We start from the raw sequence: 15,035 nt of genomic DNA, 5'->3' as shown, positions 1-15,035 counted from the left end.
ATTGTGTCTTTATGAGAAATATTTTAAAGTATTAATAGTTTTCTAATTATTTATTCTACATTCAAGCAAAAAGCAAAAATATTTCATACTAGACATTATTTAGGTCCAAAATGGCATCTACTTTGCTAATGGAATAAAAACTCAATGATTACTTAAGCTTAAGACCATATACTATAAAAATATTTTTTTATCAAAGTTTCACACAAAAATTGCACATTATTCACAGGTGGGATCTTGCAGCTGTTGATTCACTCCCAAGCTACATGATATCATGTTACAAGGCTCTTTACACTATCACAAGTGATGTCGCCGATATGGTCAGAAAAGAGCATGGATCGAGCCGTATCAATCATCTCAAGAAAGCAGTATGTCTACTAGAATGGTTATTCATTTCTCTTTAATATGATTTTACCTAAGAAACTAAATATAACAACAGTACCACCGATGTTCCCATATTCCGTCCATCATCTCCATCCCCGCACCACCTCCTCCGTTCCCTGTTTACTGAATTTTCCAACCAAATTTCATTGAACCGTCTTAACTATCCCATGTTTTATTGGCTTATCATACAAAATCACATTATTTTCTTTGGTAAGCCAATAAGTAATAAGTATTGATTCAGTTGTCAGCTAAAGTTTCTTTTTGGTATGTCGTTGCACTAACACTAAAATGGCATGTAAATCACGATGATTACATACAAAATATATGTGCCCCTGTTAGAACACTCACGCAATTACCTAATTGTATTTACAAAAATAATAGAAAGTAAAATAACAGTGGAAAAATTAATCCGACCTGCGTGCCTTTTTCCTTCTTACAGTGGGCAACTTTGTTTGATGGATTCATGATCGAGGGAAAATGGTTATCTACTAATCAGATCCCTACATCCGAGGACTATCTAGGAAACGGGATTGTCACTTCAGGAGCTCCACTTGTATTCATGCATCTTTTATTCATGTTGGGGCATGAATTACCCGAGTGCAACAATGACGACATCCATCGGATCATCTCCTGCCCTGCAAAGATCATGAGGCTCTGGGATGACATGGGCAGTGCAAAGGTCTGAACACACCAAGAACTTGATCACATAAGAACTTAGGATTAGCACTAACAATAATTTTAGATAAATTCATTCAGGTTCATAGCATGGTGGGTCAACATCCACGTCAATATTGACCAAATAAGGCATGATCTAACATATTCGTTCTTCGTCTCATGCAGGATGAATCGCAAAATGGGCTAGATGGATCATACAAAGAGTTGTACCAAAGAGAAAATCCTCGTGGTGACGCAGAGAAGCACATGCTTGAGATGATCAGGAGTGAATGGGAGGGTCTGAACAGGGAATGCTTCTCACGGACAAAATCAACACTATCGCATAGCTTCACCACAGCATCACTAAACTTTGCGAGGATGGTCCGCGTCGTGTATGGCTACAACAACGAGCAGGAGCTCCCTGTCCTTGAGGATTATACAAGGATGTTGCTCTTCTAAATCAATCATGCATTCTATCACATTATATTGCATATAAATCTTATAAATGTAGTGCATTAGTTTTTGGTAGGGTCGTCACGTAGGATGTTGACTAACATCCTGCACAATTCGCATATGTGTTTCACGTGATAAGATGATAAACATACATGGAAAAAAATGGGGAACAACCTACAACTCCATGCAGTATTAAAATGTATGATGAGATGCATATGAATTATAGGCACTGGACGTTGCGAAATACTTTGTGTATGAAATTGTGAATGTATGAAAAGATTGTTGGCTTGTGCAACATTCTGACGATATGCAGATAGTTCTGGTGCTTGAGAGGGTTTACATTTAGTTCTAGCAATGCTCTCTATTATTTTTTTAAGCGAAAGATTTGCCTCATCGATTAATTAAGCAGAAGAGAATTGCCCAGTTAATTTACGGAAAACTGGGCGAAAACCGATACAAACAGATCACGTGCGGACTACTCACAGAGAATGCAACCCCATAAGCACATGATCGACCCGACAATCATACCCAACACATAACGACCACCAGTCCCCACACTGCTGCATCGCAAAGAAGCCCTCAACGAAGACCACAGGTACCACCAAATCCACGGAGATAAGCCAAGCCATAAGGACAACCTAAGAGACTGATGACCAACCATCAAGCAGCTTCGGACGCCTTTTCTGTGGCGCTACTCTTCTTGCTCTTGCTCTTGACAGCCTCCTCCACAATCTTCTTGCCAGATCCAGGGCTAGCCCTCTCCAAACGTGCGAGCAAGCTGTGAATCTCCAACTCGAAGAGAATCTCGTTGACCTTGTCATGCACAGAAACCTGCCCAACTGTCACCCACGACTAGGTGACCGAAGGGTCAGAAACTCCATGATCCACAAAGGCAAGCGGTTGGCTGGGCTTCAAAGGACCAGGCGGAAACACACCGACCGCTTCAATATCATTAACCACAGGTACCACCGACACAATGGACTCAGGCGTCTCCAGATGCACACATGACAGAGGCGAATCATGACCCTCATTGTCCACAATGACAGATGGCGGGCTTGCCGCCAACATTGGCAAAGATGGCATCATGGGCATCACCAAGCCCATCTCCTTTGGAAGCACCTGCCAGCTGCTTGTAATTCAGCCATGAAAATAGAATCAGGGGGAGAGGGGACGTGGAGACGATGATGACCTGTATGGTTCCGCTCGGGTAACCCAATAAATGCCTTTTCTGCTTAATTCGAGAAGCTTAGAGCATCTCCAACGGCCGCACAAAAAATTCGCGCCCAATAAAAGTTAGAGCGCGCTACTGTAGCATTTTTTAATGTGCCGGGATGAACAATGCTTTAGCAGACGCCCAAAAACGCGCGCCCAAAAAGCACACAATGCAAATTGTGAAGTGCGCGCAATCCGGAGCCCAAAATATGCTGCACACAATAGCGTTTTTCAGCGCACGCCCAAAAACTTTTAGCGCTACAGCTTCTACTAAAGCTGATCTGTGCCCAAAAAAATGATTTTTTAATACGCGGAGCTCTTTTTGGGCGCCTGTTGGAGATGCTCTTACCCTCAAATTTATCCTTTTGTAACAATGTACATCCATTCTCTCATTAAATCTCCTCTTGGCTTCACTCACTGGAAAAATAGCCCAACCAGCGACAAGCCGTCCAATTGACCCCTCCCCCGGTTATAAAATCAGGCCAGTGCCCTACCCAAACCCTAGCCCTTCCCCGGTGCCCACATTTCACCCCGCTCGCCAGCGCCAACGCCCCAAATCGCCGTCGTTACTGCCAGGGTTAATAATTTAAATGAAATTTCATTGAAATTTCTAAATTTTTTTGCATATTATGTTGGAAATATGCCCTAGAGGCAATAATAAAAGTATTATTATATTTCAATGTTCATGATAAATGTCTTTTATTCATGCTATAACTGTATTATCCGGAAATCGTAATACACGTGTGAATACTTAGACCACAATATGTCCCTAGTGAGCCTCTAGTTGACCAGCTCATTGTGATCAACATATAGTCATGGTTTCCTGACTATGGACATTGGATGTCGTTGATAACGGGATCACATCATTAGGAGAATGATGTGATGGACAAGACCCAATCCTAAGCATAGCATAAAAGATCGTGTAGTTCATTTTGCTAGAGCTTTGCCAATGTCAAGTATCTCTTCCTTAGACCATGAGATCGTGTAACTCCCGGATACCGTAAGAATGCCTTGGGTGTATCAAACGTCACAACGTAACTGGGTGACTATAAAGGTGCATTACAGGTATCTCCGAAAGTAGCTGTTGGGTTGGCACGGATCGGGACTGGGATTTGTCACTCCGTATGACGGAGAGGTATCACTGGGCCCACTCGGTAATGCATCATCATTATGAGCTCAATGTGACCAAGGTGTTGGACACGGGATCATGCATTGCGGTACGAGTAAAGTGACTTGCCGGTAACGAGACTGAACAAGGTTTTGGGATACCGACGATCGAGTCCCGGCAAGTAACGTACCGATTGACAAAGGGAATTGTATACAGGGTTTGATCGAATCCTCGACATAGTGGTTCATCCGATGACAACATCGAGGAGCATGTGGGAGCCATCATGGGTATCCAGATCCCGCTGTTGGTTATTGGCCTGAGAGCGTCTCGGTCATGTCTGCATGTCTCCCGAACCCGTAGGGTCTACACACTTAAGGTTTGGTGACGCTAGGGTTATTAGGAAGACTAGTATGTGACTACCGAATGTTGTTCGGAGTCCCGGATGGGATCCTGGACGTCACGAGGAGATCCGGAAGGGTCCGGAGGTAAAGATTTATATATGGGAAGTTGTCAAACGGACACCGGGAAGATTCGGGGTCATACCGGTATTGTACCGGGGCCACCGGAAGGGTTCGGGGGGTCCACCGGGAGGGGCCACCCCTCCCGGGGGGCCACATGGGCTGCATGGGGCAGGGAGCCAGCCCCTGGTGGGCTGGCCGCACCCCCCTCCCTTGGGCCCATGCGCCTAGGGTTGAGGGGGAACCCTAGAGGGGGCGCCCCCCTTGACTTGGGGGGCAAGCCACCCTCTCCCCCTCTCCCCTTGGCCGCTGCACCCCCCCCTAGATGGGTTCTAGGGGGCCGTCCCCCTTATCCCTTCCCCCTATAAATAGAGGGGTGAGGGGAGGGCAGCCGCACCATCCTCCAAGGCGCAGCCCTCCCCACCCCAACACCTCTCCTCCTCCGTTGTGTGCTCGGCGAAGCCCTGTCGGAGTACTGCCTCTCCACCATCACCACGCCGTCGTGCTGCCGGTGGAGCTGTCTTCCTCAACCTCTCCTTCCCCTTGCTGGATCAAGAAGGAGGAGACGTCTCCCGTCCCGTACGTGTGTTGAACGCGGAGGTGCTGTCCGTTCAGCACTTGGTCATCGGTGATTCGAATCACGTCGAGTACGACTACATCATCACCTTGCAAGCTTACGCACGCGATCTACAAGTGGTATGTAGATACAAACTCTCTCCCTTGACTCGTTGCTTAGATGAACTCATAGATGGATCTTGGTGAAACCGTAGGAAAAATTTTAATTTTCTGCAACGTTCCCCAACAGTGGCATCATGAGCTAGGTCTATGCGTAGTTCTCTAATGCACGAGTAGAACACAATTTGTTGTGGGCGTGGATTTTGTCATCTTACTTGCCTCTACTAGTCTTTTCTTGCTCAACGGTATTGTGGGCTGAAGCGGCCCGGACCAACCTTACACGTACGCTTACGTGAGACCGGTTCCACCGACTGACATGCACTAGTTGCATAAGGTGGCTGGCGGGTGTCTGTCTCTCCCACTTTAGTTGGAGCGGAATCGATGAACAGGGCCCTTATGAAGGGTAAATAGAAGTTGACAAAATCACGTTGTGGTGAATCGTAGGTAAGAAAACGTTCTTGCTAGAACCCAATTGCAGCCACGTAAAAGATGCAACAACAATTAGAGGACGTCTAACTTGTTTTTGCAGCGATTGATCATGTGATGTGATATGGCCAGAAGTTGTGATGAATGATGAATTGTGATGTATGAGATCATGTTCTTTGTAATAGGATTCACGACTTGCATGTCGATGAGTATGACAACCGGCAGGAGCCATAGGAGTTGTCATTATTTTTTGTATGACCTGCGTGTCATTGAACAACGCCATGTAAACTACTTTACTTTATTGCTAAACGTTAGTCATAGAAGTAGAAGTAGTCGTTGGCGTGACAACTTCATGAAGACACGATGATGGAGATCATGATGATGGAGATCATGGTGTCAAGCCGGTGACAAGATGATCATGGAGCCCCGAAGATGAAGATCAATGGAGCTATATGATATTGGCCATATCATGTCACAACCATATAATTGCATGTGATGTTTATTATGTTTATGCATCTTGTTTACTTAGGACGACGATAGTAAATAAGATGATCCCTTACAAAATTTCAAGAAGTGTTCCCCCCTAACTGTGCACCATTGCTACAGTTCGTCGCTTCTAAGCACCACGTGATGATCGGGTGTGATGGATTCTTACGTTCACATACAATGGGTGTAAGACAGTTTTACACAGCGAAAACACTTAGGGTTAACTTGACGAGCCTAGCATGTGCAGACATGGCCTCGGAACACGGAGACCGAAAGGTCGAACACGAATCGTATAGAAGATACGATCAACATGAGAATGTTCACCGACGATGACTAGTCCGTCTCACGTGATGATCGGACACGGGCTAGTCGACTCGGATCGTGTAACACTTAGATGACTAGAGGGATGTATAATCTAAGTGGGAGTTCATAATTTGATTAGAACTTTATTATCATGAACTTAGTCTAAAACCTTTGCAAATATGTCTTGTAGATCAATGGCCAACGCTAATGTCAACATGAACTTCAACGCGTTCCTAGAGAAAACCAAGCTGAAAGATGATGGCAGCAACTATACGGACTGGGTCCGGAACCTGAGGATCATCCTCATAGCTGCCAGGAAACGATATGTCCTAGAAGGACCGCTAGGTGACGCTCCCGTCCCCGAGAACCAAGACATTATGAATGCTTGGCAAGCTCGCGCTGATGATTACTCCCTCGTTCAGTGCGGCATGCTTTACAGCTTAGAACCGGGGCTCCAAAAGCGTTTTGAGCACCACGGAGCATATGAGATGTTCGAAGAGCTGAAACTAGTTTTTCAAGCTCATGCCCGGGTCGAGAGATATGATGTCTCCGACAAGTTCTACAGTTGTAAGATGGAGGAAAACAGTTCTGTCAGTGAGCACATCCTAAAGATGTCTGGGTTGCACAACCGTATGACCCAGCTGAACATTAACCTCCCAGATGAGGCGGTCATTGACAGAATCCTCCAGTCGCTCCCACCAAGCTACAAGAGCTTTGTAATGAACTACAACATGCAGGGGATGGAAAAGACCATTCCTGAAGTGTTCTCGATGCTGAAGTCAGCAGAGGCTGAAATCAAGAAAGAACATCAAGTGTTGATGGTCAATAAGACCACTAAGTTCAAGAAGGGCAAGGGTAAGAAGAACTTCAAGAAGGACGGCAAAGATGTTGCCGCGCCTGGTAAGCCAGTTACCGGGAAGAAGTCGAAGAATGGACCCAAGCCTGAGACTGAGTGCTTTTATTGCAAGGGGAAGGGTCACTGGAAGCGGAACTGCCCCAAATACTTAGCGGATAAGAAGGCCGGCAACACCAAAGGTATATTTGATATACATGTGATTGATGTGTACCTTACCAGTACTCGTAGTAACTCCTGGGTATTTGATACCGGTGCCGTTGCTCATATTTGTAACTCACAGCAGGAGCTGCGGAATAAACGGAGACTGGCGAAGGACGAGGTGACGATGCGCGTCGGGAATGGTTCCAGAGTCGATGTGATCGCCGTCGGCACGCTACCTCTACATTTACCTACGGGATTAGTTTTGAACCTTAATAATTGTTATTTAGTGCCAAGTTTGAGCATGAACATTGTATCTGGATCTCGTTTAATACGAGATGGCTACTCATTTAAGTCTGAGAATAATGGTTGTTCGATTTATATGAGAGATATGTTTTATGGTCATGCTCCGATGGTCAATGGTTTATTCTTAATGAATCTCGAGCGTAATATTACACATGTTCATAGTGTAGATGCCAAAAGATTTAAAGTTGATAACGATAATCCCACATACTTGTGGCACTGCCGCCTTGGTCACATTGGTGTCAAGCGCATGAAGAAGCTCCATGCCGATGGACTTTTGGAGTCTCTTGATTATGAATCATTTGACACATGCGAACCATGCCTTTTGGGCAAGATGACCAAGACTCCATTCTCCGGAACAATGGAGCGAGCAACCAACTTGTTGGAAATCATACATACCGATGTGTGCGGTCCAATGAGCGTTGAGGCTCGCGGAGGATATCGTTATGTTCTCACTCTCACTGATGACTTAAGTAGATATGGGTATGTCTACTTAATGAAAAACAAGTCTGAGACCTTTGAAAAGTTCAAGGAATTTCAGAATGAGGTGGAGAATCAACGTGACCGAAAGATAAAGTTCCTACGATCAGATCGTGGAGGAGAATATTTAAGTCACGAATTTGGCACACACTTGAGGAAATGTGGAATCATTTCACAACTCATGCCGCCTGGAACACCTCAACAAAACGGTGTGTCCGAACGTCGTAATCGCACTCTATTGGATATGGTGCGGTCTATGATGTCTCTTACCGATTTATCGATATCATTTTGGGGATACGCTCTAGAGACAGCTACATTCACTTTAAATAGGGCACCGTCTAAATCCGTTGAGACGACACCGTATGAATTATGGTTTGGAAAGAAACCTAAGCTGTCGTTTCTAAAAGTTTGGGGATGCGATGCTTATGTCAAGAAACTTCAACCTGAAAAGCTCGAACCCAAGTCGGAAAAATGCGTCTTCATAGGATACCCTAAGGAAACTGTCGGGTATACCTTCTACTTAAGATCCGAAGGCAAGATCTTTGTTGCCAAGAACAGATGCTTTCTGGAAAAAGAGTTTCTCTCGAAAGAAGTAAGTGGGAGGAAAGTAGAACTCGATGAAGTACTGCCTCTTGAGCGGGAAAGTGGCGCAGCGCAGGAAACCGTTCCTGTGATGCCCACTCCAACTGAAGAGGAAAACAATGATGATGATCAAGGTACTTCGGATCAAGTTACTGCTGAACTTCGTAGGTCTACAAGGACACGTTCCGCACCAGAGTGGTACGGCAACCCTGTCCTGGAAATCATGTTGTTAGACAACGGTGAACCTTCGAACTATGAAGAAGCGATGGCGGGCCCAGATTCCAACAAATGGCTTGAAGCCATGAAATCTGAGATAGAATCCATGTACGAAAACAAAGTATGGACTTTGACAGACTTGCCCGATGATCGGCGAGCGATAGAAAACAAATGGATCTTTAAGAAGAAGACGGACGCGGATGGTAATGTCACCATCTATAAAGCTCGACTTGTCGCTAAGGGTTATCGACAAGTTCAAGGGATTGACTACGACGAGACATTCTCTCCCGTAGCGAAGCTAAAGTCCGTCCGAATCATGTTAGCAATTGCCGCATACTATGATTATGAGATATGGCAGATGGACGTCAAAACGGCATTCCTTAACGGGCATCTTAAGGAAGAGCTGTATATGATGCAGCCGGAAGGTTTTGTCGATCCTAAGAACGCTAACAAAGTGTGCAAGCTCCAGCGATCCATTTATGGACTGGTGCAAGCATCTCGGAGTTGGAACATTCGCTTTGATGAGATGATCAAAGCGTTTGGGTTTATGCAGACTTATGGAGAAGCCTGTGTTTACAAGAAAGTGAGTGGGAGCTCTGTAGCATTTCTCATATTATATGTAGATGACATACTCTTGATGGGAAATAATATAGAATTTCTGGACAGCATTAAGGCCTACTTGAATAAGTGTTTTTCAATGAAGGACCTTGGACAAGCTGCTTATATATTAGGCATCAAGATCTATAGAGATAGATCGAGACGCCTCATAGGTCTTTCACAAAGCACACACCTTGACAAGGTTTTGAAGAAATTCAAAATGGATCAGTCCAAGAAGGGATTCTTGCCTATGTTACAAGGTGTGAGACTGAGCTCGGCTCAGTCACCGACCACGGCAAAAGATAAAGAAGAGATGAGTGTCATCCCCTATGCTTCAGCCATAGGATCTATTATGTATGCCATGCTGTGTACCAGACCCGATGTAAACCTTGCCGTAAGTTTGGTAGCAAGATACCAAAGTAATCCCGGCAAGGAACACTGGACAGCGGTCAAGAATATCCTGAAGTACCTGAAAAGGACGAAGGACATGTTTCTCGTTTATGGAGGAGACGAAGAGCTCGTCGTAAAGGGTTACGTCGACGCTAGCTTCGACTCAGATCTGGATGACTCTAAGTCACAAACCGGATACGTGTATATGTTGAATGGTGGAGCTGTAAGCTGGTGCAGCTGTAAGCAGAGCGTCGTGGCGGGATCTACATGTGAAGCGGAGTACATGGCAGCCTCGGAGGCAGCGCATGAAGCGATTTGGGTGAAGGAGTTCATCACCGACCTAGGAGTCATACCCAATGCGTCGGGGCCGATCAAACTCTTCTGTGACAACACTGGAGCTATTGCCCTTGCCAAGGAGCCCAGATTTCACAAGAAGACCAGGCACATCAAGCGTTGTTTCAACTCCATCCGTGAAAATGTTCAAGATGGAGACATAGAGATTTGCAAAGTGCACACGGATCTGAATGTCGCAGATCCGCTGACTAAACCTCTCTCGCGTGCAAAACATGATCAACACCAGAACTCTATGGGTGTTCGATTCATCACAATGTAACTAGATTGGTGACTCTAGTGCAAGTGGGAGACTGTTGGAAATATGCCCTAGAGGCAATAATAAAAGTATTATTATATTTCAATGTTCATGATAAATGTCTTTTATTCATGCTATAACTGTATTATCCGGAAATCGTAATACACGTGTGAATACTTAGACCACAATATGTCCCTGGTGAGCCTCTAGTTGACCAGCTCATTGTGATCAACAGATAGTCATGGTTTCCTGACTATGGACATTGGATGTCGTTGATAACGGGATCACATCATTAGGAGAATGATGTGATGGACAAGACCCAATCCTAAGCATAGCATAAAAGATCGTGTAGTTCATTTTGCTAGAGCTTTGCCAATGTCAAGTATCTCTTCCTTAGACCATGAGATCGCGTAACTCCCGGATACCGTAAGAATGCCTTGGGTGTATCAAACGTCACAACGTAACTGGGTGACTATAAAGGTGCATTACAGGTATCTCCGAAAGTAGCTGTTGGGTTGACACGGATCGAGACTGGGATTTGTCACTCCGTATGACGGAGAGGTATCACTGGGCCCACTCGGTAATGCATCATCATTATGAGCTCAATGTGACCAAGGTGTTGGACACGGGATCATGCATTGCGGTACGAGTAAAGTGACTTGCCGGTAACGAGACTGAACAAGGTATTGGGATACCGACGATCGAGTCTCGGGCAAGTAACGTACCGATTGACAAAGGGAATTGTATACAGGGTTTGATCGAATCCTCGACATAGTGGTTCATCCGATGACAACATCGAGGAGCATGTGGGAGCCATCATGGGTATCCAGATCCCGCTGTTGGTTATTGGCCTGAGAGCGTCTCGGTCATGTCTGCATGTCTCCCGAACCCGTAGGGTCTACACACTTAAGGTTTGGTGACGCTAGGGTTATTAGGAAGACTAGTATGTGACTACCGAATGTTGTTCGGAGTCCCGGATGGGATCCTGGACGTCACGAGGAGATCCGGAAGGGTCCGGAGGTAAAGATTTATATATGGGAAGTTGTCAAACGGACACCGGGAAGATTCGGGGTCATACCGGTATTGTACCGGGGCCACCGGAAGGGTTCGGGGGGTCCACCGGGAGGGGCCACCCCTCCCGGGGGGCCACATGGGCTGCGTGGGGCAGGGAGCCAGCCCCTGGTGGGCTGGTCGCACCCCCTCCCTTGTGCCCATGCGCCTAGGGTTGAGGGGGAACCCTAGAGGGGGCGCCCCCCTTGACTTGGGGGGCAAGCCACCCTCTCCCCCTCTCCCCTTGGCCGCCGCACCCCCCCTAGATGGGTTCTAGGGGGCCGGCCCCCTTATCCCTTCCCCCTATAAATAGAGGGGTGAGGGGAGGGCAGCCGCACCATCCTCCAAGGCGCAGCCCTCCCCACCCCAACACCTCTCCTCCTCCGTTGTGTGCTCGGCGAAGCGCTGTCGGAGTACTGCCTCTCCACCATCACCACGCCGTCGTGCTGCCGGTGGAGCTGTCTTCCTCAACCTCTCCTTCCCCTTGCTGGATCAAGAAGGAGGAGACGTCTCCCGTCCCGTACGTGTGTTGAACGCGGAGGTGCTGTCCGTTCAGCACTTGGTCATCGGTGATTCGAATCACGTCGAGTACGACTACATCATCACCTTGCAAGCTTCCGCACGCGATCTACAAGTGGTATGTAGATGCAAACTCTCTCCCTTGACTCGTTGCTTAGATGAACTCAGAGATGGATCTTGGTGAAACCGTAGGAAAAATTTTAATTTTCTGCAATGTTCCCCAACATATTAAGGTATGGTCTGAACTATTTTTAATCCCAAAATTTTGAATCATATTCAAAATAAATTTAAATTAGGCTAAAATCCAATGAAATTCGAAATCATAAATTTTGTTTTTTATTTTTTTTCCTGAAATTTTGCATATTTGGGTGAGCCCCAAATATTTTGTTTACGAAATTAAAAACCTTGGATGCCGCCACTATAATCGCCATGGCTCGCCTGTTGTGGGCAGTGTGGTGGGCTGTCTTCATGGCGGATGTCATCCCTATCAATTTTTCATCCTCGGAAGACGATTCTGACAAAATGCGAGGAGGCACAGCTCGTAGCGACATAGTAGAGCGGAAGCCGAGGAGGAGGACCTGCTGGCGACCATATTACGATGGAGGAGAAACAGGAGTAGCGAGCATTTCTCCAGGAGGAGGAGTGCCGAAAGATGGAGGCGCAAATCACAGAGGAGGTTGCCCAGAGGCCACTAGTAGAAAAACACCTAATAGTCCCGGTTCGTAAGGGCCTTTAGTCCCGGTTCAAGAACCGGGACTAATGGGTCGTTACTAATACCTCCACCCATTAGTCCCGGTTCAAACACGAACCGGGACCAATGTGCCTCCACGTGGCCCTGTGTGCCGAGCCCAGTCAAGGGGCCTTTGGTCCCGGTTGATGGCACCAACCGGGACCAAAAGTCCATGTTTTTTTGGAAAGTGGCTGCTTTAAGGGTTTGGGGGGGTTATTTTTAGGTTGTTATATTAGCTAGCTAATAGAGAGAAGTGTCCTCTCTTATATCTTCGTCCTTGGTTTACCAATGCTGCTGCTATATATGTTCATTTTACCCGCTGATATAATAACTCATGCATGCTCGCATACATCAGCATATATAATAACAAGTACTCATCCTACTAATCATGCATCATCATACAACTTCTAATCGTTATTAATAATAAGTCATACGATCATCATCCTCATAGTCATCGAACCCAACCCTACATAATTGTTCTTAGCACATGATCATCAGTATCAGGTAGGACCTAAACACCCTTAAGGTAAAATAGCATAAAACAATATAGACCCTGACTCTCCATTATGAAGAATGGCGATCATCCTATCTCCAATTTTTGCCTTTCGCTGAATGTTGCTTCTAAGAAGCTCCTTACGACTGCCCATACATTTTTTCCATTCTTTGATTGTCATGTCTCCACTTCTTTTAGAAACCCGGTATGGACAGTTCAGATTCGTAGGAAGACATGGTTGTATGTTCAAAACATGAAGGCTACCGTGTGTATACATCAGATGAGGCACACAATCATTCGGGATTATCTGTTGAAAAACATAGTAATAACTTCATAGTTAGCAATGATGTACTAGTTTTAGAAGTGTGCAAAAAGATGCACGGATGTCGTAATAGTAAAAAATCTTACCAGGGTATCTCCATGGTAGTTACCGTAGTTCAACACGTGCACTAGTGGCACGTATTGACCATAATGTTGAGGAGTTTGATTGTAGATATTGTAATTCTCAAGATCAGTACAAAATACGACCAGATGATTTTTCTCCTGATAAGTTAGTTTGGAGCCTTCAGTGTAGTAGGTTATGTCTACCATCTTCTGCACATTCTTTGAAGAATGAAAATAAGTTGTCAATGGAAATAACTTGTCAACTATTTTGAAATAAACAATATAAATTATTTAATAACTATGTTAAGCTCACGTGGGGGAAGAATTGGAGGTGTATCCACAAGGACGAAAATCGAAGGTCTCTCTTGCGCGATTGTAGGATCACCAAGATCCATGGTGACAAGCATAACCCCATCAAAACCATACATCTTGCAAAGTGCTTCCCAGTTTTTGCAACCAAAATGGGTTACACTCTGAGCATTGTACAGCTTTACTTGAAAATCCACACCATGATGGGTACTTAGGATAATTTTTTTGGTTTCCATACTTTCATGGTCTTCAAAACCCATCCTCTCCAAGACATAGTGTCTTGCAAAGCATGGGATAAGCTAGTCGAATTGGAAAAGATGAAAAATACACGTTAAAATAGTTGAAGTCGTGCTTAATTATGAAAAAAACTATTGTCGTGGTTGCGTACCGTATGAACATCGAAGGTCTCCTCGAGCTTAATGCTGAAGCGTCGATCTTCGTCCAGCTCAATGAACCTGTCGCACATCCCTCGGTCGTCGTGGCACCAGCCGCACTCCCCCGGGCGGTTTTCATCGTCCGAGTACGACATTTCCGGCCTAAGTTCATAATTTAAATATTAAATATGTGTACTAAAAAACCTAAATTAGATCATTATTATTAATCACGGGTTGACTATCGGTGATGGTATGTAGCTCCTCCTTTCATTCCCGAGTGCATTATTACAACAAATTGTCTAGCACGCGGGAATGAAGGAGAAGCTACCCCCACGACTGCGTGGATGATGGAGGGGGGCTCCTAGATTTCTGCATGGAGTGCTCTTCAATTTTAGCATTCAAAGTAGGAGTACTTTTCCAATATGAGCATTCAATAAGTAAAACCAAATCGTAAAATAAAGTAGTATTCAAATTAGCATGCATTCAATTATAACCAAAAGTACATCATCTCTTGTGTCCGTACATCGTCGAATACTCCTCGAATACTATCATACATATAGCATTGCTAATTAATACAGCTAGAACCGTAGCGCCCGACGGGTATCGACGCGGGCGGTGGACACCTAAAGATAAGGAACGATCACAGGATCATAGCTCCAGTGAGATCCCTGAAGAACCTGCCAAGTATTGTCGAACCTGCCCTCCAACGCAACCATGTAGCGACGGACGTGCTCGTCCTCCTCGCTGACACGGTGACGTACCACCTCCGCGGTGTCTGGAAGCCTCGGCACCGTCACTGGCCCACGCGACCGCCACCAAACAAGGATCGGGTCAATAATGGGCTGCCTCCTTACCAACCTACGTCCCCC

The 15,035-nt window shown here is 45.6% G+C and overlaps 1 protein-coding gene across 1 annotated transcript in view; it reads left to right on the top strand.

Moving 5' to 3' along the window:
• Positions 1-1,494, top strand: part of LOC119320774 (S-(+)-linalool synthase, chloroplastic-like) — a 4,022-nt gene extending 2,528 nt beyond the window's left edge. The window contains exons 5-7 of the mRNA XM_037594722.1: positions 227-365; positions 821-1,060; positions 1,222-1,494. Coding sequence (XP_037450619.1) covers positions 227-365; positions 821-1,060; positions 1,222-1,494 — 652 coding nt within the window. The remainder of the gene's footprint in view (positions 1-226; positions 366-820; positions 1,061-1,221) is intronic.
• The last annotated feature ends 13,541 nt before the right edge of the window (positions 1,495-15,035 follow it).

Source organism: Triticum dicoccoides, chromosome 6B (assembly GCF_002162155.2).
Source record: "Triticum dicoccoides isolate Atlit2015 ecotype Zavitan chromosome 6B, WEW_v2.0, whole genome shotgun sequence".
Classification (NCBI taxonomy): domain Eukaryota; kingdom Viridiplantae; phylum Streptophyta; class Magnoliopsida; order Poales; family Poaceae; genus Triticum; species Triticum dicoccoides.
The sequence above is the reverse complement of the archived record's forward strand: the minus strand, read 5'-3'. Positions and strand labels throughout refer to the sequence as shown.